This window comes from Sander vitreus, chromosome 4, assembly GCF_031162955.1.
Source record: "Sander vitreus isolate 19-12246 chromosome 4, sanVit1, whole genome shotgun sequence".
Classification (NCBI taxonomy): Eukaryota; Metazoa; Chordata; class Actinopteri; order Perciformes; family Percidae; genus Sander; species Sander vitreus.
Window position 1 is genome coordinate 32,493,395 of NC_135858.1, and position 23,378 is coordinate 32,516,772.

A 23,378-nucleotide genomic window follows, 5' to 3' on the forward strand; every position below is an offset into this window, starting at 1 on the left:
TACTTAAAAATATTGTTTGGGGTAGTTATTTCATCTCTTCACACTAACGTGGACACGTTTTCTTATTTTGAGTCATCACAGAGCCAGTACCTCAGAGGTCACCATATCTGACAAGTATCAGCCGTCAGAATGTGTGACCTCACTGTAACTGCTTAATTAAGGAGTCAAACTTCAAAATATTGTTTTGGGTTGTTATGTCATCCCTTCACATTACTCTGGACACTTATTTTCTTATTTGGAGTCATTACAGAGTCAGTACCTCTACATACTGAGTGTGTAACAGCTTTCATCACTCCTGTTTACAGGTGGACTTCAGCAGGGCAGGTCACACATTCTGACGGCTGATAATTGTCAGATATGGTGACCTCTGAGGTACTGGCTCTGTGATGACTCAAAATAAGAAAACATGTGTCCACATTAGTATGAAGAGATGAAATAACTACCCCAAACAATATTTTGAAGTTTAACTCCTTTATTAAGCAGTTACAGTGAGGTCACATATTCTGACAGCTTACCCAATGTGCTGGTCCATTAAATATTTAGTTATTTCTTTTCTTTTCTTAACAGTACAATATGATTATTTTGTAACTTGTGCATGCAGTCACAAAGAAATACATGTTTAGAAACATTTCAGAGAAAATGTACCTTCATATATTTTATTTACTTTCAGATAACATGTTTCAGAAACATATGTTACTATGCCTGAGGTGGAATATGGTCGCCAGCTGTTTACTCTTTCTCCTTAGGTAGCAATAACAAATCGCGAATAATCATAGCTACAGCTTGCATCCGTGGATGTAATGTATTAATGTTTACGCCGTTTGCGTAGGCGCCCTCCATTGTCTACCACGCACGAGCAGACGATGTGCAACAGCGCCCTCTGCGGTCACAGTTCCTGATGGGTCACAGCTTTCGGTGCAACAGCGGCGTTAGCCAGGACCAGTCGGGATCACTTCACTGGCTGTGTCTCAGTTGTTTTTGCGAGTAACCAACTCGGGTACTCTAGCTATATAATTCAATGTGAATAGCTACACAAATGTTGAAATGACATAAGATGCCCGTCCGTAGTAGCTGTGATAAATTAGCCTGAAGTTAATGCTTACCTATTCAGGAGGAAATTAGCCAACTCTGCGTCCTTTTGGGCTCTAAGCTGTCTCCATCTTTCAAATACATCGCCAATGTTTACCCAGACGGGTTTGTTACATCTCTGGTCACGCAACTATTAGAAACATGCCGTTTTTTTTTGTGGGGTAAAACCAATCTCCGTTGATCCTGTTCGTTTGTTTGCTGCTTTTTATGGCTGTACTAACCTTACAGCTGCAGCGCGCTGGGTTTACGTTTTTACAGGTATATCTGGCAACCCGGCCTGGCTATCAAACTCGACTGTATGGCTGCAGCTTGGAGCTAACAAACCGGCTAAAACACAAACAGAAATTCCGTCACGGAACGGAAATTTCAAAAGGAGAAAATACTGGCAGAAAAGATAGTATTTCAACTTAGCATATTTCCTTAATATCTGATGACGCATTGGGGTCATTTTTGGATTTATTACAGTAAATATATTACATAATGGACCTTTAAGTAACATTTTCAGTGCAGGACTTTTACATGTAACAGTATTTTTATAGTGTGTTATCAGTACTTTTACCACTGCGTGGGGCACATGTGCATCATGCACGCGCATCATCATCATCATCACTCAAGTCACCACATATCACCAGATCTGTAACACCACACTTGACAAGAGGCAGCATCCTGTGCCAACAATCAGAAGGGTCCAAAATGGAGTAACGTTAACGCAGAAGACAGTGCAGTCGGAATTACACTTACTGTAATTTCCCATTCACACAGAAATTGTTCCGTCGCAGGTGAAAACTAATACTTCTAGAAATCGCGTCGTTGTTTTGCGCAGAAGAACAGGTAACTAACTACCATGTATAAATGTGTGTATGGGTAACTGCAGTCAAGCTGCTGGACTGAAGCTAACGGTAGTCCAGTTAGCAGTAGCGGCTAATGTTAGCTACCTCTGTACCAACAGCTGTTTAGCAAGGAAGGATGTCCTAACGTTAATCAACTGTCAAGAAAGCATTAGCTTTAAGCATCGTAGTGCAGTTATTATTCGTATTCTCACTGAAATAGTTTAGTAGTCTAAACGAACGCTAACGTTGCTATGGTTAGCTGCTTTGTTTGCGATGCTAATTTTAATGGTATGTAACGTTAGCCATTGGGGTGTGTGTGTGTGTGTGTGTGTGTGTGTGTGTGGCTAGCTAGCTAGCTAGCTAGTTAGTTAGTTAACGTGTGTGTGGTAAGCTAACATCTGTCAACTAGAACCAACGTTAGCCCGCTTAACGTTGTGTTTCTACAGCTAGCTCAGGACTTGTTTGTTACACTTTGTGGCCGTATGTTAGGTGTATCTTTAGTTAACTTCATATTTCCTTCTCGCATATTAAGAGAGCGTTGTATCACACTTTCTTAAATCTTTAATACGGCCTTGCTCGGTAAAGTAACGTTACCTTAACCTACGACGTTTTCCGAAATTATTCAATTCAAATATAGCTAGGTTAAAACGCAGTGTGACAGTTTACCAGTAATGCATGTGTATTTCAAGACTGCAGGCTTCAGTTTAAATTCTTTTGGCTTGTAATGTTTGTGTAAGCCATGATCCACCCATCCATATGTGCAAATAATCATGTATGCATTCAGAGGCATGCAGAATGTTGTGAGCTGTTTAATAAGAGCCTGAGGAATACATCTGAATATGCTTTACATGTCTCTCTAAACTGCACACAGTCGTTGATATGAAAAAATATCAATTGTGGACCCGAGGTATATTTGTCATTTTTAGTCTAAGATGGTCAATTTAATTGACAATAGTATCCTATTTCACGTGGGTTAGTGCTGAGCAGGATGTTCAGTGTTACTATTTTCCTATTGCAGTCAAGAATGGAGCCATCAGAGCAGTCAGGTCCAGACTCCGGCTCTCAGGATGTCAACCCTGTTTTTCTGCAGCAGCTCAGAGAGCTGGACATCCCAGAGGAGGCAGCCAAACAGGTGGGACAGTACACTCAGGGTGGGCAGCTGGTTTTAGCATGTAGGCCATATTTACATAAACATTCAATAATTTGTATGAATGGCAATGTAGCATGCTCCCTTTGCTGACCTCCAATGATCCATACTATATCATGTGTGAACACTGTATTACTTGACTGCTTTCATGCTAAACATTCCAATTCACCGCTGTTAGAATATGATCTCATAAAATTAATTTGAATAGCATACTTTAATAGCTGGAGCATACAATAAGATACAACTTTACTATCAGTTAACACTAAAATTAAGTTTGCGTTCCCGAGCAGCTCTGCTCAAAAAAAGAAAAGTACTCACAAAGTTAGACCACAATTACACATATAGTACAAAACATGAAAACACAGCAACAGCTATAATAAAGAATCATGCATGATATCCTGTGATCCAGATCTTAGATCGCCGCACAGTGGTTATGGTTTAGCAACAGGATAGACTGATGTATAAAAGAGTTCTTGAGCCTGTTGCATGTCTAAAAGAAGGGACTCTAAATCGCCTGTTAAAAGGCACAAGTTGCTATTCATAGTTTAAAACATGCATGGAGTCAAAAGAGATGCTGTTAGCAAGCCTGAGCATGCTCTTCTTGTGGGTTGCTTGAAAGGCGTGTGCAACAGGTTGACCAATGATCTTAGCACAGACTTTGAGTTGATAATATAATTAAGTTTTCAGTTTTGCAGATAGGCTGCTGAGCCAGGCTGTGATGCAGTACAGCATGACACAATTTCTGGAGATGATCTCCAGAAATTGTTTATGCTATGTGTCCTCAGGGACAGTTATACCAGGATTGACGTACGATACAAGGCTAGAACCTCAGCTAAAACAAAAAGATGACTAAGCTGACATTGTGACACTTCACCTGGATGAACAGACTTGTTCAGATGCTGTACGCTCCGCTGGCACCTAGATGGTTATTGTGAAAACGATAATATTGCTGTTCTGAGACCATTTTCATCTACACCTTTTCAAAGATCAATACGTTTTTATTTCTAAAGAATATTTAACACTGGAACTGGAAGACATTTTAAATATCCACAGTATGTCTTTGATCTCCTTTTTAGTATGTCGTCTTTCACGCTGTTATACAGTTGTGGAATTGCCGTTTGTGACACGTATGTTCTCCCAGGCAATTTGTACTAGCTGTCAAATGTTTGCAGCATTCGTCGAGAGTTTGACAATTATTTATTAACACTAAATATTAAATTTAAATATATAATTAATAAATTATATCTATATCTGTGTAGCTATCTGCCACATGGCGAGTAAATGTTTGTACCAAAATAGTTCTGTTTTGCAGTCTTCATTTTGGTGAAGGTGCAGCTACTTTTTTCCTGCTGCTCTGCTGTCTGCAGGTCGGAGCTTCGCGGGGGCGGGCCGACAAACACACACACAAACACTGGCGCCACTTTCCTGAAACCGCTTGCAAGACATAGTCCACAGCGGCGTGTATGTCCGAGCCTGTCTCCACCGCCTCCACCTGCAGGTTGTCAACTGTGTGCTTTGGAATGAAAGGGAGAAAACAGGACGCCGAGTAACACGACGGATATCGCTCTATACTTTTATTTATTTTTTTGACGGCGCCTTAACTGCAAAGTAAACCCTGCTCCAACTTTCAACTAGCGTTTTCTCGTCTATCTCTCTCTCCCCCAAGAGTCCCGCCTCCCCATACAAAGACCATGCGACTGACAAGAGGGTTCACTCCTCGTTACAGAGAGAGAGAGAGAGCCCGCCCGCCCATCTTGCCGTCTCAACACCAGAGCTGAATTAGAACAACTTTTATGCATTTCTTTCACATCTAGCTACGTCACTGTGTTCACTCGGAAGGAATCACTTGACATGGGTAGGCACTTGTAGTGACATTTCGAACATGTTAAGAGGCTAAAAGCATGTTTAAAACTTGCCCAGTTTCAGCCTCCTGGGTGCTAACGCTAGCAGGAGGATAACACGGTGTAGGCAACACTGATTTTTGTTTTTCTCGTTACTACGGCTGGGCACCGAACGTCGATACTTTTATGGCAGCAAAAAAAAAATACACGGATCCTATGAGTATTGAAAAATTATTAACTTTCGGTGCTAAATTTCGGTTCTGACCGCAGAGGTGCGGATGGAGTAAGCAACGTCGGCTCTGCAGTTTTGTTGAAGTCACAGTGAGTCACGGCAATGCCGATAAAGTGTGGTTATAGTTTTCAAAACCTCACGCAGACAGCGTTTGCTGCGATATCATATTAATGGCGAGCCGAAAGCGGTCGCGTGCTGTTGTTTTACACTTCCTCTGAGACAAGCAGGCACAACAGTGGTTTCTGTGCCCTGATGACTGACTGACTGACAGGCTGAGGTTGTAAGGAAAGGCAACTTTACTTCTACAGCACCTTTCAGCAACAAGGCAATTCAATTACATTCCTTTGCACTTAAAGGTCCCATGGCATGACATTTTCACTTTATGAGATTTCTTAACATAAATATGCGTTCCCCCAGCCTGCCTATGGTCCCCCAGTGGCTAGAAATGGCGATAGAACCCTGGGTATCCTGCTCTGCCTTTTGAGAAAATGAAAGCTCAGGTGGGCTGATCTGAAATCTTGCTCCTTATGAGGTCATAAGGAGCAAGATTACCTCCCCTTTCTCTGCTTTGCCCGCCCAGAGAATTTGGCCCACCCATGAGTGAGAGGCATCATGGCTTTCAAATGAGCAAAGTGGCAGTTGGTCAAGGCCACACCCCTACTCTCCACCTTGCCCCCCCCCCCCCCTCTCTTCTCCTCAATACCTACAGACACAGAAATGGCACATTGTGGGACTTGCTCTAGTGGCTGTAATTCTGCACCAGGGCTGAATTTTGGGAAAGGGACTTCAGATACAGTATTAGGGGACCACTAAGGTCTATATAAAAGCATCCAAAGAGCAGCATGTCATGGGACCTTTAAGTTAGTTCTTCATTAGTTCAATGTTGACAACAGGACAGTCACCAAGTTTATTGTTAAAGGTTTGTGTCATTATGCAGTTTGCACTAAAAAGTCTTTGTTCTTTACATTCCTTTGCATTTTAGTTAGTTCAATATTAGTCTGTACACAATGTAATTTGTTTATTTATAATATGTTCATGTTGTGGTAAAAAGGTTTCTCTTTTTTGTTAATTTTTAAAGTTCTGATTGATACCAATCCTAAGTATCTGACTGGTGCACCCCTATCAAAGCACAACCAGTTTTATTATTATTATTATTATTATTATTTTATTATTGTTACTGAGTGAGCAGTGTTACCACCACCAATTTTTTTAATTTTGATAACTGTTTTGATTCACAATTAAGGTGGAAAATAAAAGTTTTGTGTTTAATGCATTTTTGTTGATGTTGAAATGGATTTTAAAACATATGGTATCGAAAAAAGTATTGTTAAGGAACCGGCATCAAAACAGAGGTATCGTAATGGCACCGGTGGTGGTACTCGCTACTGACAGCACTCCAAATTTACAAACGACAGCGCTCCGTGTTGAAATCGACCGGAATTCTCCTTTTTAATATTAAGAATAAGGACTTATTTGATTTATTGTGGTTACATCCACCAATAGTTGAATATCCCAAATAATAATTCAGTTTTAATTGAGCAGTGTGAATAAACAAATTGTGAAAAATGAGATTTTACTGAATATATGTATTGCTTAGTTAATTGTTTGTCAGCCAAAATAAATGGCAGGCATGACCACACTATTATTTGTTCTCTGACCCTTTTCATTGTTTCTCATCACTTCAGGCACTTCTACATACTCGGAACGTGTCTGCCGAGGAGGCGGCAATGTACTACTTCAACAAGCTGGAGAATGAGGTGCCCATAAGCTAGCCTTAGTCCCCACAGGTACACATTGGTACATTAGACCTTGTGGAGTTTGTCCAAAGCCAAATCTCAGTGTCTCTTTTTGTATGCTCTTACCCCTTTTAGGAGGAGGGAGACGATGACCTCATGTTCAAGATGGTATTTGTGGTAAACATGGACCTTGCCATGGGTGTTGGAAAGGTAAGTTCAGTGGTGCCAATGTGTACTGTCTGGGATATATGCTGTGTTAAATTACACAATCCATCCTAAAGAAAGCGTCCTAATATTTAACAGCTCAGTCATGGTTTGCTTCTCCACTGGCAAAAAATGAAGGAAGGACTTTTCAGCCAAGTTAACTTTTAGGCTCTTACTCCTATATTTAATCAATCATATATCTACTTTTACAGTGACGTAAAGCCACTATGTGTTCTGTTATTTCACAAAGCATGTCTTTAATTTTAATTAGTCTGGAATTTCCTACGTTCTTTCAATAATTATTACCTACCAGGTTCTGTTTTCTTTACTCTGAGTGGGAGAAATGTATGCCAATATCAGTTGCACTACAAATATTTCATGTAAATAGAGTTTTTAGGTTGATTCTAATAGAAAAAAAATGAAATGTTTTTTGTGCAGAGTTATCTTTTCAGTGTGTAACTTTATTTGAAACTTGGTCAGAAACATTACATTGCGGGGCGGGCGCCCATATATAGAGGTTTTCTTCTTGACGCAGTGGCCGCAGGTTCAACTCCGACCGGCGGCCCTTTGCTGCATGTCATTCCCCTTCTCTCTCCCCTTTCAAGTCTAAGCTGTCCTATCCAAATAATGGCCTAACAATGCCCCAAAAATAATCTTAAAAAAAAAAAGAAACATCGCATATAGGCCTTTTTCAGTACAGCTGAAAACTCCGACAGATTCTCGTGTAGGTGTGAGCTCAGTGCTATGTGTTTGTGCAGGTTGCAGCCCAAGTTGGTCATGCTGCTGTGGGTTTATACCAGGCTCTACAGGAAAAGAACAGCTGGAGGGAGATGGCCTGGAAGTGGGACCACAGTGGGTAAGGCCTGTACAGTATGTAGGTATAGAGGAGATGCACTGAAAAGTTGTGCATTTGTTGTATAGCTGTGTATCTGTATGTAACAACCACTCAATTTGTGATGATGTCAGTTCATTAGCAAAGCCTTAAAATTAATTTACTTGTTTTACACTGAATTAATGTAGACTAATGTTAAGATTATGTAAATCGTTAATTCACTTTTAGTGACCATACATTTAACAAAATAATTAAAGCAAAATATGAGTTGCAAGCAATGAACTTTGAAATTTAGCAATTTAAAAACGATTAACATTAATAATCTCAAAAAGCCCTAACAATGCCATTCCTTTAACTTTTACAGTACATATATCTTTTACATTTGATATTCTCCTTTAAAAAAAACATGGTAAAAATATAGCATGGAAAGTTAGTGTTGATATGTAAAGCTCTGCAACCTTCAAGGTTCATTTATTGTAATTGTAAAACACTAACCTGAGGCGCCAAATGGTTTGTTACCCAGAACCATTTGAGAAGCTGCCATTGGAAACTGTTTGGAAAAGGGCAGGCACTTAAAAAAAACAACCTGTTTAGCTATTTTTGGCATTAAAAAAAATTCAAGCCTGGCAGGTGAATCCCTGTACAGTTATAAAGGAAAGGCTTAAGCGTGATTAATGGTTGTGCGGAGCTTTCACCATAACCTACGTAAGTGGCCTGAAGTTTATACTTGTGCATTGGTGTGTGTGTCGATCTCTTTAAGAGAATAGCAGGGCCGGCGTGTGTGTGCCCCCGTGGGGAGTGTGTGGTAGAGCGAGTTAGAGCGTGACATGATTAGCTTCAGAGAGAGTAGCGACTCGAAAGACATAGTGAGAGAAACAAAGTGTCTCCCCTGTGCTTTGTGACCACGGTGGGAAATCTGTAGCACGAAAAGTTAACCCTGCTTGATTTCATGTTTATGGAGAAGGAGAACCAGGAAATGAGTCGGGGGAAATGCAATAGCCGCTTTCCGACCAAGTAGTTACAGGAACATAGTTCTAGGAAAAGTCCACTTCTAAACAGATCTACTAACTACTCTCCACCAAAACCGTTTTTTCCAATTGCATTCGCACTGGCGAAGTGGCCATAGGGACTGGTAGGAGGGGTAAGGGAGTGACGCAAGCATGGCAACGGTCTTTATAGCGTTAAAATCAGAAAACAAATACACCAAAAAATGTATGAACTAAATCTAATGTATATAGCATATTTGTCATAATTTATGTCTCCCGAATAATATAATTAATTATATAATTATATATTATATAATGTCTCCCGAAGAGAAACGGGTATCTCTCTCTCCTGTGTGTTTGTGTGTGTGTGAGAGAGTGGGAATGAGTGTGAGACGGCCGGCCAGTCGTAGGACACGTTTGTGGAGTTTAACTCCGAAAAGACAGTTAACCACAGGTTCCCGTTAATCTTATGATGGACATGTGTTATATGCATATATTTAAACAAACGAACCGTCAACGGCGAAATAAAAGCCTCTTATTTCCGAGACTGGTCTGAGAGACCTCCAGCTTACCTCGGGGTCTCTGAGCATGACTGGCCGAGCGACGAGCTAGCGGCCGGGGCAGGCGCCTGCTGGCTGTCGCCTCACTTCATGGAGCTTCTCAACTCCGAAAACTTTGAAGCAAATTGTCAATTCGGCATAAATTTTCGCAAGACTGCATATATTCAAAATCTAAACAGTTAATTTCTCGCCTAAAACATTGTCAAAAGTGAAATTAGTGAAGAATAAGATGGCGAAAATGGTTAAAATTGTCCCATTGTTGGTCTGTCTGTACCGGAAACCCGACCCTCGTTGACCTAGGTTCATATGCTGAAAAGAGAAAAGACCCTGCCCTGAAGTAGGAGCTGAAAGAGTTGCAGGAACTGCGGAGGGACTTAAAAATCCTCAAATTGGTCCAGTCGGAACACAAGAAAAAATGTTATGTTCTGTGAACTGCAAAAATCCCTCCGGTCAGAAAGCGGCTATAGCTACAAAGCCACGTGCGTCGCCACAACGTGTAGTTACATTTTTCGAGAGGTGCACGTCAGGCTACGGCGTAGGATCCGTGTCTCGTAGCCACGGCGTAGATTTAACGCAGAAGCATAAATCACGCTTAACCTAACGAAAAGTAAGGCATAGAGATTGTACGAATGTACAGAGCTAAAAAGTTGTCCATGTTCTCCATGGATGTATTATAAGACACCTGCTTTCCAATTTGTTGTATTATTATTCTGACCAGTTGTACGTTAGTAGAGCGCTACCTACTGTACCAGAGGAAGAGTTACTCCTGTCATTTTTTTCCCCATAATTTCCCGCTCATGTACACACAGGGAGAACTGGTATAACCCGGTTATTCACTTACTGTTTTGCATGTAAATGCACTGACTGATGCAAACAGAGTCCGCCTCCCCTCGTCCCACCGGAGTCCTGCGCTCTGTCAGTATAGAAGATACCGATCTGGGATGCCACGATGAAGCCAGGTCTCTGCAAGATGTGGGCACAACAGTCTCCAATCTCCTGTTGCTGGGCCAGCCTGGCAACATCACAGTTCATTTAGCAGGAGCAAGCATGTTCTATTGCCGCTGTTTGCAGAAAACCAAAATGTTACTCCATTCATGCTCCAGTTCTTGAAATGTTCACCCTTTAGTTTTTTTAATTTAAAAAATACAATCCTTCAACTGTGTCAGGATAGCTCTGTCTCTGCTCAGTCTGGCCATTCTCCATTGACAAGTGTTAACTTCCTTGAAGGCGGGTACTCTGTTGAAGTTTAAAACTATTGGATCTGCCCAGAGCCACTCTGGATCTGCCATAACCAGTCACTAATGTGACCAATGTTTGGTCGTGACGTATGTAAATCGAGACCGACAACACTCAGCTTATATTATTAGCATTAGCATCGCTAGCCTTAGCCTTAGCCAACTCCTTCACCACTAACGGAGCGAGCTGGAAAATCAACCTTTTCCGAACCCCGTGGGGAGGAGGGCCACAACATCATGGCCACCAACAAAACTCAGCAAAGATTGTTCTTGCTCGGGCTTTAACTTCTGGATATTCTGCAGCGTTGCTACAACAGACCAAATGGCTTCGCTCACATCTTTCTCCGCCGCCATTACGGTACTACAACTCAAACTAGCGCACGGCACGACCTCAACGTCATCGTTCTCAGCCACTCCCTCTGTTCGCTGATTGGACTGCCAAATATTTGGCCGGAGAAAACCCAAGAATATACTGCGAACCAAGACGGAGTATTGAAGGGAAATGAAAATTGAGCGGAAGTACGTAGGAGGGCGGAGCCAGGCCACTGGGTTCTGTCATTGTTTGTCGAAATGCTCAGTTCAGTCAAGTGTGTTATTGCTGACATTGTTGCTACATCTTTTGCCAGCATTTATAATATTGTTTAATAATTAAGTAAATTCTAATGATGAAAAATAAATGTGCATGGTGTTGATTACAGAGCCAAGAAGGTGGTGGTCCAGGGCACCAATGTGGCTCATCTACTGGAACTGCAGGCCCTGGCCATGAGCCTCAGCCTGCCCACTTACCTGGTCCAGGATGTAGGGCTTACCCAGGTGAGTGGAAAAGGCCATTTTCAGATTATTTTGTATGTAAATGTCTTCTGGAGGCACCAGTAGTTATTCCCAAAATTTGTCTTATGATTATTGGTACTAATATATTTGGTAAAAAAATGTTATGTTTTTCCATTACATGGTACCTGCTCGACTCGCCTCGACTCGCCTTTTTTGCTTTTCCATTATGGAAAAAAGTCCCTGGTACCTGCCATCAGGTACTTTTTTTTTTAGTATCACCTCTGTTGAGGTTCCAAGCGATACCAAAAGGTGACGTGAAAACCTGCAGACAACTGATTGGTCAGAGAGAATCGTCACTAATCACTGCGTCATCATTGCTAGGGACAGATGGGGGTGTCCTGAACAAATCTTTTTAAATAGTTTAGCCAGCGGTGTTTTTTTTTGCTGCCGCCAGCTTCTTTTGAAACAAAATTTGTCTTCTGGCTGTGGCAACAGCCACATGCCGAGAATAAAAAAACAACACGCCTTCGACGTTCTGTGTGTGTGTTGCGTTAGGTAACGGCAGTTTACTGCTACGTCACTATGACGACCAGCCACGCTCGCCTCACACATGAAGCGGTACTAAATCTGCAATGGAAAAAGGAGGACGGGGAACTGCGGTTGAGCCGAGCCGAGTAGAGCTGGTACTAGCAGTGGGTAAGCGCCATTAGTCAGTGTTGCCCAGTGACTTGACATTTGAGAGTCTTGGCACAAAACTAACCCCACTTGTCTTTGGCAGGTGGAGGCTGGGTCCCGCACTGTCCTAGCCATCATGGGGGAGGAAGAGATGGTGAACAATGTCACTGGGAGTCTGAAGCTGCTCTGAGGGGCTCATTCTCACTGTGGGGGAGGCATAGCTTTGCAGTGCCACAGTGCATCCAGCAGAGGGCAGCATTTCCCAGCGGCAGGGAGAGTCTTGGCATGCAAGTGTGTAACAACCTTTAAAAAAAAAAAGGCCTAAAGAACAAGGGAAAACAAGACATGTCCCAACACCAGAAAACACCCTCAGCCATTTATTTCCCTTTCATTCTTTGTCTGAGCCGCTTAATCGGCTGTTAGAGCAGGAGAGAAGAGCCGGTTGTTCACAGAGAAACGAGGCGAAGGCAGTCCAATTTTCTTTTTCTGGTTACCTTTCTCTTTTCCAAACAGGCTATCTACTTAGAAGATAGTCACATTAGAATCTTAATCCATTTTCAAACACATCTATTCTGTTGTCCAGCGTCAGATATGGCAAAGTAAAATCAAGCATTTTTGGTCTTTGACCAATATTGTAGTTGTGCTTATTCAAGGGGCAATGCGTTGCGGACTAATACATAATGTAATTATAATTATACCCATAGCAGATGTATGTCCGTGTTGGATTCTCTACTCCTGAGTGAAGGTTAACTTATTAACTGATAATATATGAACACTCATTTTTGACGTCTAAATGATTTTGTGTCTGTCTGCAACTATTCTCCCAAAGATCCCTATCCTATAGAAACAATATTACTCATTATTGATAAATGGCTATATTTTGTAAATGCCTGTTGGGGGCCATATACTGTATAATCTGTGGTGTGCCATCCTAAACAGTATGCACAGTTACTAAAATGTGTTGTATTGTTTTTTTCTTTGTGCAAAAAGAAGAAAATACTTAATTATAATTTTTGGATGTATTGGTAGAATTTGATGGTGAACGAGAGGTCCTGTGGAGCCAAAATGTAAAGATAGTAAGGATCTGTGCTGGGCCTAACTTTGCACTCTGACTGCCTGTGGTGGATAGTTTACACTAATGAAGTTCAATTTACAGCTTGACAGAACACAAATTGTGCATATATGACAATTATTGTGGACTTGGTGACTAATCATCTTAATACATAAAGAATGATGTGTATGTTCTCACTAACAAATATTTGTGGGCATGAGCTGACACTCCCAAAATTCTTAGGTTAATGTCAAAGATTTTATTTGTAACAGAAAACTTAAAAATGGCAGTGGCATGCATGCAATATGAAATGTACATTTTAACAGACAGTTGGAATCCCAAAGTTATGTCAACTTTAGTAACATGTCCACACTTTGATACCTCCTATGTTATACAGTCATTTGTGTGAATGCTCCAGACTATGGAGACCATTAAAATGCCTCCAGATTAAGTAAACAAGCAGCTTGAATTGTGTTTTACCTTACAGACTCAAACACACACTGCATATAAAAGAGATTTGCTGGAGCTGTGGCAGTGAAAGCAGTGTGGGGGAGGGTTGAACAGCCATAATGCAGTGCGTGGTTTGGACTGACCATATGACATTGCTTTTTCACCACAGTTGACCACTGCCTATCATGGGAGGCTGGCTGGGAAACGTATGAACTGTCTTTCAATTATTAACCATGATTTGTCGAAAATTATTCTGGTGGTTAAGTTTATAAAGGGCAACAACACGAGAAGATGCACAAAAAGAAAGCGTATTCTAAGAAAACTCATATATACTAGTGAAATTATGACTAACGTCAAACATGAAGTCAATTCACTCATATCTACCTTACTGCTGTGGGCAGTTTGTGTTCTTTTATATAATTCGACTATTAAAAATACATTTTTGCCATCAGCTGAGCTAGCTTGTGTTGAAACCTATTTCAAATACATTAAAGTGTACCTTGACTCATTCAATATTATGTACCTCATGGTTACTACATTACATTACATTATTATGATGGTCTGTCATTTCTGATGTCAAGGTATAGTGTACAGTTGTGCCACTATGACATATGGAGCCTAGAGTATACTACATCCGTATACTGCTTCGTTCGGCCTACCCTAACCGTGATTTCCTGATTCTGATTTATGAAACTGAGTCTTAATCGGTTTTATTATGGAAGCCTCACAGCCGCAACAATTGTATTAGTCCGCTGTCTAATGTCGTAGCCATAGCTTATCAGACCTCTGCAACAAATGACGTTGGCATTTATTACCACAGCCAATCAGAGTCCCACCCCACCCCTCAAGTCTCATGACAGGACAAGAAACCGACTATTCGTTTATAAAAATCGCAGTCGTCCATATGTCAAAATTATTCTTTACTTGTATCTGGCGAAAATAACGACTCCGCTTTGTTTGTAAATCCAGTGTGCGTGGTAGCTAAGCCAATAACTAGCATTACATCACGGCAAAGCCAAGGCCTTTTTTCGCCTGTCCCTCTTGTAAACTCCCAAGATTTTTTTTGGGTCCGCTGCTGATAGGTATTTAAGTTGTGTCCGTTACTTTTTCAGTGTCTGTTGCAGAGTGTGGGAATACACTGATTTCGGCAGCGAGAACAGAAGTAGATAGACCATTAAAAAGTATTTGCAAAGCAGGAGCACTGGTCAATTTCCCTGTCCAACCCATATACTGTATATAAAGAGGTCCAACCACTTCCGAAATGCTACCAGAGAGCGACACCTCATACCATAGATATATTATAAGCCTCACCCTCCATTCATCTGACATACCGGTAGGTGGGGCTGACCCAGTGGGCTAACCCTGCCTCTGGTGTCCCTGGAACTGGGCCCCGGAGACCCCGTGTTGTAGCTAACGCTTGCTACTATGTAATTGCATGATAGCTCCTTCCTCATAAAATAGATAAATATAACCCTCAAATAAAAAACATGAATTCCAATTCCATGGCATTTGAATTTAATAACGAGCATTTTCCGAAATTCTGAAGGTAAAGATCCTCTGTTGGGTGTAAGATTATCTTCCGAATCCAGCCACTGTCTCTTGCTCTCCTTGTACGCCACCAGTACACACACATAAATAGAACTGAAATTTCGCAGCCGGAAAGACCTCCTCAAAGCAGTGCCCGCCCCGATTGACGTAGTTGACGGAGAAAAAAAATCGACGCTGGAATTTACCAAAGACTTGCACGTATATCTCGTGTGTAATATGACTGACACATTACTGTCGAATCATTGGCGAGAGGCGGAATATCGCAGCAAGGGCCGCCCAAGGAGAGAGCCCCTGCACTGTCGCCAGGGAAACCCCGTGGCGTGGTTGTGTGTCAGTTTCGCTGGGACCCGCGGTCGATGCCGGTGAGGAGGAGGGGGATGGGCGCCTCTGCGAACGTAAGGACCCGAGACAGAATCAGAGCCCTGTATCACATACAGCAGCATATACCCCATTAAAAATAGCGACTGTATATATATATATATATAATACACTAAAAAACATTATCCACCGGGGATCTATAATAGACATTCAATGGATGCAGTACACCTGAACAGGACAGGGGATTTAACTTTCCGCCTATGCGTGGGAGACACTGAGAAGTTTGAGTCCTACCCCTGGAGAGGGAGCTACTTTTAAGGGCAAAGGATACAGGAGACTCCGAGGCCTACCTTTAGGCCTACTGGTCTGGTTGGATTTGATGTTGGGATACTCTAAGGACCTCACATTGTACATGCATTTGCCTCGTTTGCTGAAGTTTGGAATGCCTCTTTAGGTGAGTACTTTAAATATGTGTTAATTGTGAATATCACCTTCTATAAATGGGGGCAGTAACATAAATATAATATACATGTACTGATCAAGTAGTCAACCAAACATAGCCATAAAGCTTACCAACTTGGCTAAAGCGTCCACTTAAGTTTATTAGAACAAGTTGGTTGCCCTCACTATTCCACTTTTAAGTCGCTTTTGCTTGGCTGGCTAAAAAGCCCCCCGTGTTGATGGTCAGCCTTGCAGGGCTGCTCTTAGCTGTGTCTGGACGGATCTTCCATGACTTTTTGATCAGCTCCTCGTGTTGTTTTGATAGCTAGCTTGTTAGTCTGGGAATCCACCACATTACTAGTTTTATAATACAACACCATTCTGCAAGTTTTCAAGAGTTTGACTCGTGTATTAGTCCATTAGGGGTGCCTTTAGTTCAGTTTGTTCTCAGTTTTCATACCACCTTTTGCTATCGTTATTAACGTGACATTACCCTTAGAGATATTATGTTTGCGCTGAGTCCACTGAATTAAACATTTATGTCGTTTGTATTAATACATAAATCAAGTTTCGATAATGTGTTTCCGCAGAGGCTTATTAACATACCACTAACGTAACACAGTCAAAACAACTCCAGCAGCACATATCTACTCCATTAGCGTTTGTGGCATAATTGTTGTTAGTATGCTGAATTGAGAGTAGAATAATGTAGACATACATCCCATCTCTTAAGGTAAGGAAGTTCAGAACCAGACCGCGTAAGGTAACGTTGTTAATGTGCACTTGTTAAAACCAACCCTGGCGTTTTTCTTTTGACAGCAATGGGTTACATGTTGTTATGGGACCACGAAACTGTCGAATGTTTTTAAAGTTACACATGACACAACTTGCAATTTGATCATTATTGGCGACTCGTGTTAGCTAAGCAACCAGCTGCTGTATTGGTTAACGTTAGCCACAGGCAACAAATGCTATACTAGCATTTTAGCTAACTTTTTGGATGTTTTCCAGTTGATTGTGTACTTATTTTGAACCAGTAACATTACTCTAAAGCACAAACTCTTTGAACCTTTAGCTATATATACACCTAAAGACACGTTTGTAAGTTGAATTAATTACTGCAGTACATTTCTACTACTAATAAGTAGCTACTAATACGTTTGGTTTTAGAAAAAAAAAATATGGTGTCTGCATCATGATGGTGTTTGGCTGCATAATGTTAATGCATTTGTCTTTGGCAACATTCGCTTAGTCGTGTGAATCAGGCTGAAAGCTCGGTTGTGTTTTCTCTATTTGTGCTTGTTGTTTTTTTCCGTGTGTGTGGAATTCAGCGATCAGAAATCCAGATCTGTTGGGTAGTGACTTGCTCTTCTTCACCTCCCCCACCTACCAACCCCCAGCCTCGGTGGCGGTTGAGAGGAATGGGTGGCATGTTAGAGGGGAGCTCTTGTTTCCTTTTTTAGCCTCCATTTTTATTTCAACGTGTGACTTAGTGCAAGCAGCATTGTTGAGTCGGAATGCAGCAATCACAAGTTTCGACTAAGTGAGAGACCTCAGCTGTTATGTTTTTTAAGACCGTTGCGTGGTTTGGTGACGTTAATTCGGATCTTTTCTAAATTATGGGAGAGCGCTACAATTTCATCTTTACCTCAATTGGGTTGATTTCACGAATAAAGACCTTTTTTAAGTTTCAGCTACGCCTTGTCATTTTCAGTGCAGTTGATAATCATTTTAGGTCAATTGAAACACATTTAGAACTGTGATCCAACGACAACCACAGTTGACAAGGAATGCTGCTAAGAGATTAAATAGTGCCTTTGCTAGCTTGCAGTATGTTTTGTCGAGGTTTTATATTTGTCAGGACCCGTTTTCCGAGCACTAATGGCTGCCCTTACCGTCGCCTGAATAGCTGTGCTCCTTTAAGCTACACCACGTAGCCTCGCATTGTGCTGCGCCAGTAGTTCGAAGCAGTCGACACAGAAAGCAAATAGACGTTATCGGACATGGTTAGATCAATGAATGTGTAACTACATCTCTGCAGTGAGCATTTTTTTGTCTTACCTGTCATAACTCAAGATGGCCATACTTAAGATATATTACTCTTTCTACTCAGTCAAAAAAAAAATCTTCAATTGGATTGAATACTTTAATATTACAACATCTGGTGTCAGGGTGAATCATATTTGGTGCTTGGTTGCTCACTAAAAGTAGTGTGCTCTCTAATCAAGCACATTCAAACCAAAGAGTTAAAAATACACTTAATAAACTGATATGAGATTAAAAAATTTATTTGGGGCTTCAAGTAACTGTTTTTCTGAGCCGTTGTCAACCTTGCTTCATGAGTACAAAGATTATTATGCTCTGCTGGGGGTGCCAGCACCAACTATTGGTATTGATCTTGATGCCTGTTGGAAAGCCTGATTGCAGTGTGCTGAGCCTTGGTTTCATTGGTTGCGACTGACATTCTCTGAATATGTTTTACATCTTTTAATAGACTGTGGGCTGCAGCATGCAAACCTGGCCTCTCAGAACCATTGGAAACATGAGCCCCTCCAGTACTTCCCCTGACCCTGACGTGCCTTATTAACTCACCCTGCCACCCTGGGAAAGCTTAGAATGAACTGCTTGGCTGCTTGTTGCTGCTCTGTCGGGAACTGACTCGCCATGTTGGTTTTCCACGCCTCTCAAGCACCTTCAGATTATATGTTGGAGTGAGATACGTGTGTTGGGGGTGTTGAGTTAAAACAATTGGTTAAAGAGGACTGCCTTCAAGAGTAGAGCTGTGTTAGTGTTTGGAGCTGTCTGCAGGATGGGCCCTGCTGTCCCAATATGTGCCTCTGAAACATTGGGGATCTGAGGAATGCGCAGACATGCAAGTTTAGCCAGGCCTAGTTTTTTGTTTACTAAGGAAATCAGGGCTGAAACGATTCCTTGAGTAACTTGAATAATTAGATTACTAAAAATCCTCGATGCAAAATCATTTGCCTCGAAGCTTCGTTTAATTAATGTTACCAACGTTGTATCACTCACGGTGTTTCTGCACGGAGGATTATTACTTTCGCACACCGGGTTGACGCTGCTTGCGACACATGCCATGAAGACTGATTACAAAATGAAGAAAAAGCGCAAGGGGCTAAGACAAGAGACAGGCTGGAGAAAACGACAGAAAATGTCCAAAGTTTGGAATCAGTTCAAACGTAATTAAAACAAAAACTCTGTACAGTGTGTCTACTTCAAAATCGAACTAGCTTACCGCAATAATAGCACGACGTCAGTGCTTCAGCATCTCAACAGAAAACATTGAGTCTAACTCATCCATTCCACGAAGCGGACCCAACAAAAGTAAATCACAGAGTCGTATGGACAATAAAACTACACCAAACACAACAACTACCAAAAACAAAGACAAGAAAGTATGTAGTGGTGACCACAATTTGATCTAAAGAGCCGACTTGTTGGCTATCCCTTCGGAAAAACAGCTGATTGTTGCACACCATTTTCTCTCACTCTCTCTTCACGGAGAAACAGCTGATGTGTGGCATTGTAATCAAATGTATAAATAAAAATAGGTTGAGTATAACTAATATTTACGTATAGGTCTATATACAGATCAGTCTCAGGTTGAACTTGTAGTTCTGAAAGTTAAGTTGCACAATTTAAGGTAATGTTTATGTATGTTTGTTTGCCTTAGTTTGAGGTTATTGCATTTCAGAAAATGTTTTCTTTAAAAACAATGTAATATGGCACTTAAATGCACTTAATGTTTAGTTTTTTTGAGAGATGATATTTTAAGCAATGTATGCAATAAAAATGTTGCTTTTTCCGAAAATTAAACCAAACTATTATATATTATTGCTCTTCAATAAAACAAAAGTATTTCTTATCCGATTAATCGATGGAATAATCGGTAGAATACTCAATTACTAAAATAATCGATAGCTGCAGCCCTAAAGGAAATACCTCTGTCTCATTCTTATTCACATTTACAGAGTGGTCACAAACTAAGACATGTAAATGTTAGGTGACATGCCCTTGAAAACATAATAAAATGTGTGAGCACTGTGTTTTAAGATGGAGTGAAGCATGATATTGGCACATTTCCAAAAGAAGACAGGATTCTGTCTCAATGCAGGCAGTTGGATAAGAGGGAGCAGGGGGGTGCTGTTAGGAATAGGGGGGAACCCTGTCCTTTTTCGTTTCCCATTTGCATGCTGATGACACTGCATCGTTACATGGAGGGCAGGTGTAGCTATTGATATGTTAATAAGGTTCAGTGTGTGTGTGACCAAGTCAACTAAGCTAGTGTTGTGGATCTACACCCCCATGAAAGCAAAAATATTAAATTCACATAAGTGATAAGCAACCATGTGCATTTTCTCTCTGAATTTATTGTAGTTTGACCACACTATTTTATTAGCGTGTAGCAACTGAAGCTTTCTTGTTTCTTGAAGACAAATCAAGTCCTGTTTCTTGTATAAAAATATTCAGCTGTTAAGTCACACCTGTGTGTGTGTGTGTGTGTGTATATATATTTAGCTTAAGAAAAGTAACTCTTTTAAAATGTATATCATGTAGATATGCACGTGTGACATGCACCTATAACACCAAAAGAAATTCCTTGTATGTGTGAAAAACGTACTTGGCAATAAAGCTTTTCTGATTCTGATATGGACAAATATAGCACCAGTCCATCTACCTTCCCCTCTCTGTATCTACCCCTCTGCAGCTGCTGTGTGTTGTGTGGCTTGCCGTCTTGCACAACGGGGTTAAAAACAAGTCGCTCTGACGCCTGCCTTATCAGTTGCATTCCCATTGGTGCAGGAGCTCTGGAGCTGCTCCAATGAGGCACAGCATTTCCTCTGCGTTGGTGGAGTGGTGTTGCAGAGGGCTGTGCTGGTTAATTCTGTTTCATGCCAAGAAGCAATGCTTCTTGGGAGAATAATGGAGGAGGAGGCTGGGGGAAAAACAAGGCCAAAAGGGGGGTGAGGCAGGCAATCTATGTAATCATCTCTCTCTCTCTCTCTCTCTCTCTCTCTCTCTCTCTCTCTCTGATCTGATCTTTTTTTGTTACTATTATATTTTTTATTGCACCCTTATGTTTTCTTCTTCATTTACTTTTCTTGACTTTTCTAAGACACTGCCTGTCTCGCTTGTGATACTTGGCTGAGCGTATAGCAGGAAAAAAAATCTGACGTTTTAGGCTTCAACACATTAACCCTCCTCTCTTTCCTTTCCCCTGGTCACAGCTAGCTGTGTCTTTTCCTTAATGTAACTAAGGAGACCAAGTAATTATTGATTAAAATACTAAATACTTTATGGGAGGTGAAACCAAGATTGCAATACAAGCACATTTCCAAGTGTGTTTGCTCAGAGGGTGTTGTCAGGCAGAGAAAGAGAGAGAGAGAGCAAATAAGCAGCAGGGCAGAATAAAAAAACCAACCATGAGAGTCAAGCCACTCTACACCAACCTGCTCACAGCTGTCTTGTTTTGTAATGAACAGCAGCATGCTAAAAAAAAAAAGAGGAAACCAATGGTTGGTGTCAGGTTTTTCCTGTTCATAAGGGCCTTGCTCTGTCACCTTGAGCTTTTGTCTGCCCCCCCCCCCCCCAACAGTGGCCCTGAAGGGCAAAGTACAACACTAAAACGGAACACACACAAGCAAATTAGAAAAACATTTCAGAAAACACGACATCTCACACAACACAACAGCATTTGGTGAGACTCAAACCAGAAAAGGTATCCCTTGGGATAAATAAAGTTTTTTTTCTTATCATCCAGACCTGTGAGAGGCACTAATGTGCAACAAGGCATCCAGTCTGCTGGAAATCCCAAAAAATAAGTTCTTCCGTTTGTTGCAGACTTGAAAGATAGTGAATCCAATCAGCGATGAGGAATCATTGTCCAATACATACCTACCTTTTACTGTTTGAATCTCACCAAATGCTGTCGTTTTTTTTTTGTTGCTGTTATGTTTTCTGAAATGTTGTTCTTTGCAAATTGCTGTGTTTTGCCCATCGTACACACACACACTTTCGTGAATGTGGGACAACTAAAGCCCTACAACAGTTCAAAATGTCTGCCAATCCTGAATGATTTTACTTTGTGTGACATCTTGCATTGTCTAGTTGTCTCACATATATGTTGTGCTACAAATGTTATTGCGAGGTGAGCCAGGGCAAGCCCTCAAGTCGCTCTGAATAAGACTGTTTGTCAAATGAGGAAATGTAAATGTGTTTGTTATGCAGTGAGATCACGTGTGAGAGACAGAGGGTTTATGTTATGCCAGAGCATGAGCTTATCTAACAACAAGATGGCTGTTATGGACTTCTTGCCTCTGTGAGACTACTACTTAAAAAAATATCCTTCTCCACATTTTGGAGTAGACATTGCTTACAGGGAATACTGCCATTATGAAGACTAAGTGTCTTTCCCTCTAAAGCCCTTTTAAATATAACATGTTAATCTCAGATTAGGTTAGGTTTTGACTTCAATATCTGTTATTTTCTTCTAGCTTGGCTGCCGCCATGGTTAGGTATTTATGATAAGGGTTAATTAATTCCATAGAAGTAGCCTGCTTTTAGCTTGACTTCAGAGGGAAAAAGGAAATGGAAGTAGATCAGAAAGAGGTAATCAAGCTAGTCCTTTCTTTTTTCCTCCCCTAGGTTACTGAGCCTCAAATGGACTGTGGTTGGCTTGTTTGCCCTGAAACAGATGATTGATTTTGTGTCATGCTGGCCCTGCTGTCGACTGCTCCTCCCCACCCCCACCCCTCTTAGAGCACCTAGTTGGCCTTTGTTCTCCATTGTGTGTCTCTCATCCCGTCTGGTCCCGGTCCATGCAGGCAGCTGGACATTGCTGTGTTAATGGCGGGCCACACTGCGTTCCCAGGACACTCAACCACTCAGAATGACAACAGCCACATGGGTGCTAGAGTTCAAGCATTATCCAGTGACGATATATCCCAGTCTCATCTCCAGCATGTGCAGACTAAGCTTAGTTGTTTATATTTGTAAGCAGTTGGATAAACAGTTGGCTGCTGTAATTGTGGTCAAGGCCTATGATTGCTTTGCTATAGTGAGAAAAGGGTTGTTCCATTGCACCACATAATTGTTTTATTAAGCCTGGTTCAGAGAGTTTCCGAAAGACAACTTGTATACCATCATGATTAAAGCGCTGTTGAAATAGGGCACTGTGTTTTGGCTGTGTGAGTGCTTGCACGCAATTTTTTCTCTCCTTGGTTGTGCTCAAACTGTTATGTCACCATGACAATGGAAGCAATTGTGAATCATATTAGATTGTAATATTAACAACATAGATCAAGGTTCATTTATTGTCATTGTACAACACAGTGTTGCGCAAAGACATGCAGTTGTAGTCCCATTATGCTACACAATTAAAACAAAAACAATAATTCCTGTAGTGCCTTTTTAA

The 23,378-nt window shown here is 41.2% G+C and overlaps 2 protein-coding genes across 7 annotated transcripts in view; both read left to right on the forward strand.

The window, feature by feature from the left end:
- The first annotated feature begins 1,727 nt into the window (after positions 1–1,727).
- On the forward strand, positions 1,728–13,473 carry LOC144517315 (putative peptidyl-tRNA hydrolase 2). Of its 2 annotated transcripts, none has more exons than XM_078249381.1 (7): positions 1,728–1,920; positions 2,938–3,051; positions 6,825–6,896; positions 7,011–7,085; positions 7,838–7,935; positions 11,391–11,505; positions 12,019–12,161. In XM_078249381.1, exons 2-7 carry the CDS (start codon positions 2,944–2,946, stop codon positions 12,139–12,141), a joined length of 591 nt encoding a protein of 196 aa, XP_078105507.1. In that variant the 5' UTR covers positions 1,728–1,920; positions 2,938–2,943; the 3' UTR covers positions 12,142–12,161. The 2 variants fall into 2 exon arrangements, with proteins under 2 accessions (XP_078105507.1, XP_078105508.1); XM_078249382.1 differs by lacking the exon at positions 12,019–12,161 and adding an exon at positions 12,242–13,473 and having other exon boundaries at positions 1,731–1,920.
- A 1,995-nt stretch (positions 13,474–15,468) lies between these two features.
- Positions 15,469–23,378, forward strand: part of setd5 (SET domain containing 5) — a 63,228-nt gene continuing 55,318 nt past the window's right edge. For 2 of the 5 annotated variants that reach the window (XM_078249374.1, XM_078249378.1), the window contains exon 1: positions 15,469–15,959. The gene's annotated coding sequence lies outside the window, so the exon portion shown is untranslated. Of the gene's footprint in view, positions 15,960–16,657; positions 16,680–23,378 lie in introns of those variants that run through there. The other 3 variants (XM_078249379.1, XM_078249380.1, XM_078249377.1) reach the window with 2 other exon arrangements.

Bases quoted from the DNA above. Each gene is read 5' to 3' on its own strand.
- LOC144517315 (XM_078249381.1), top strand. From the start codon at position 2,944: ATGGAGCCATCAGAGCAGTCAGGTCCAGACTCCGGCTCTCAGGATGTC. The intron at 6,897-7,010 runs GTGCCCATAAGC...TACCCCTTTTAG, and splicing joins TCAACAAGCTGGAGAATGAG to GAGGAGGGAGACGATGACCT. The intron at 7,086-7,837 runs GTAAGTTCAGTG...GTGTTTGTGCAG, and splicing joins TTGCCATGGGTGTTGGAAAG to GTTGCAGCCCAAGTTGGTCA.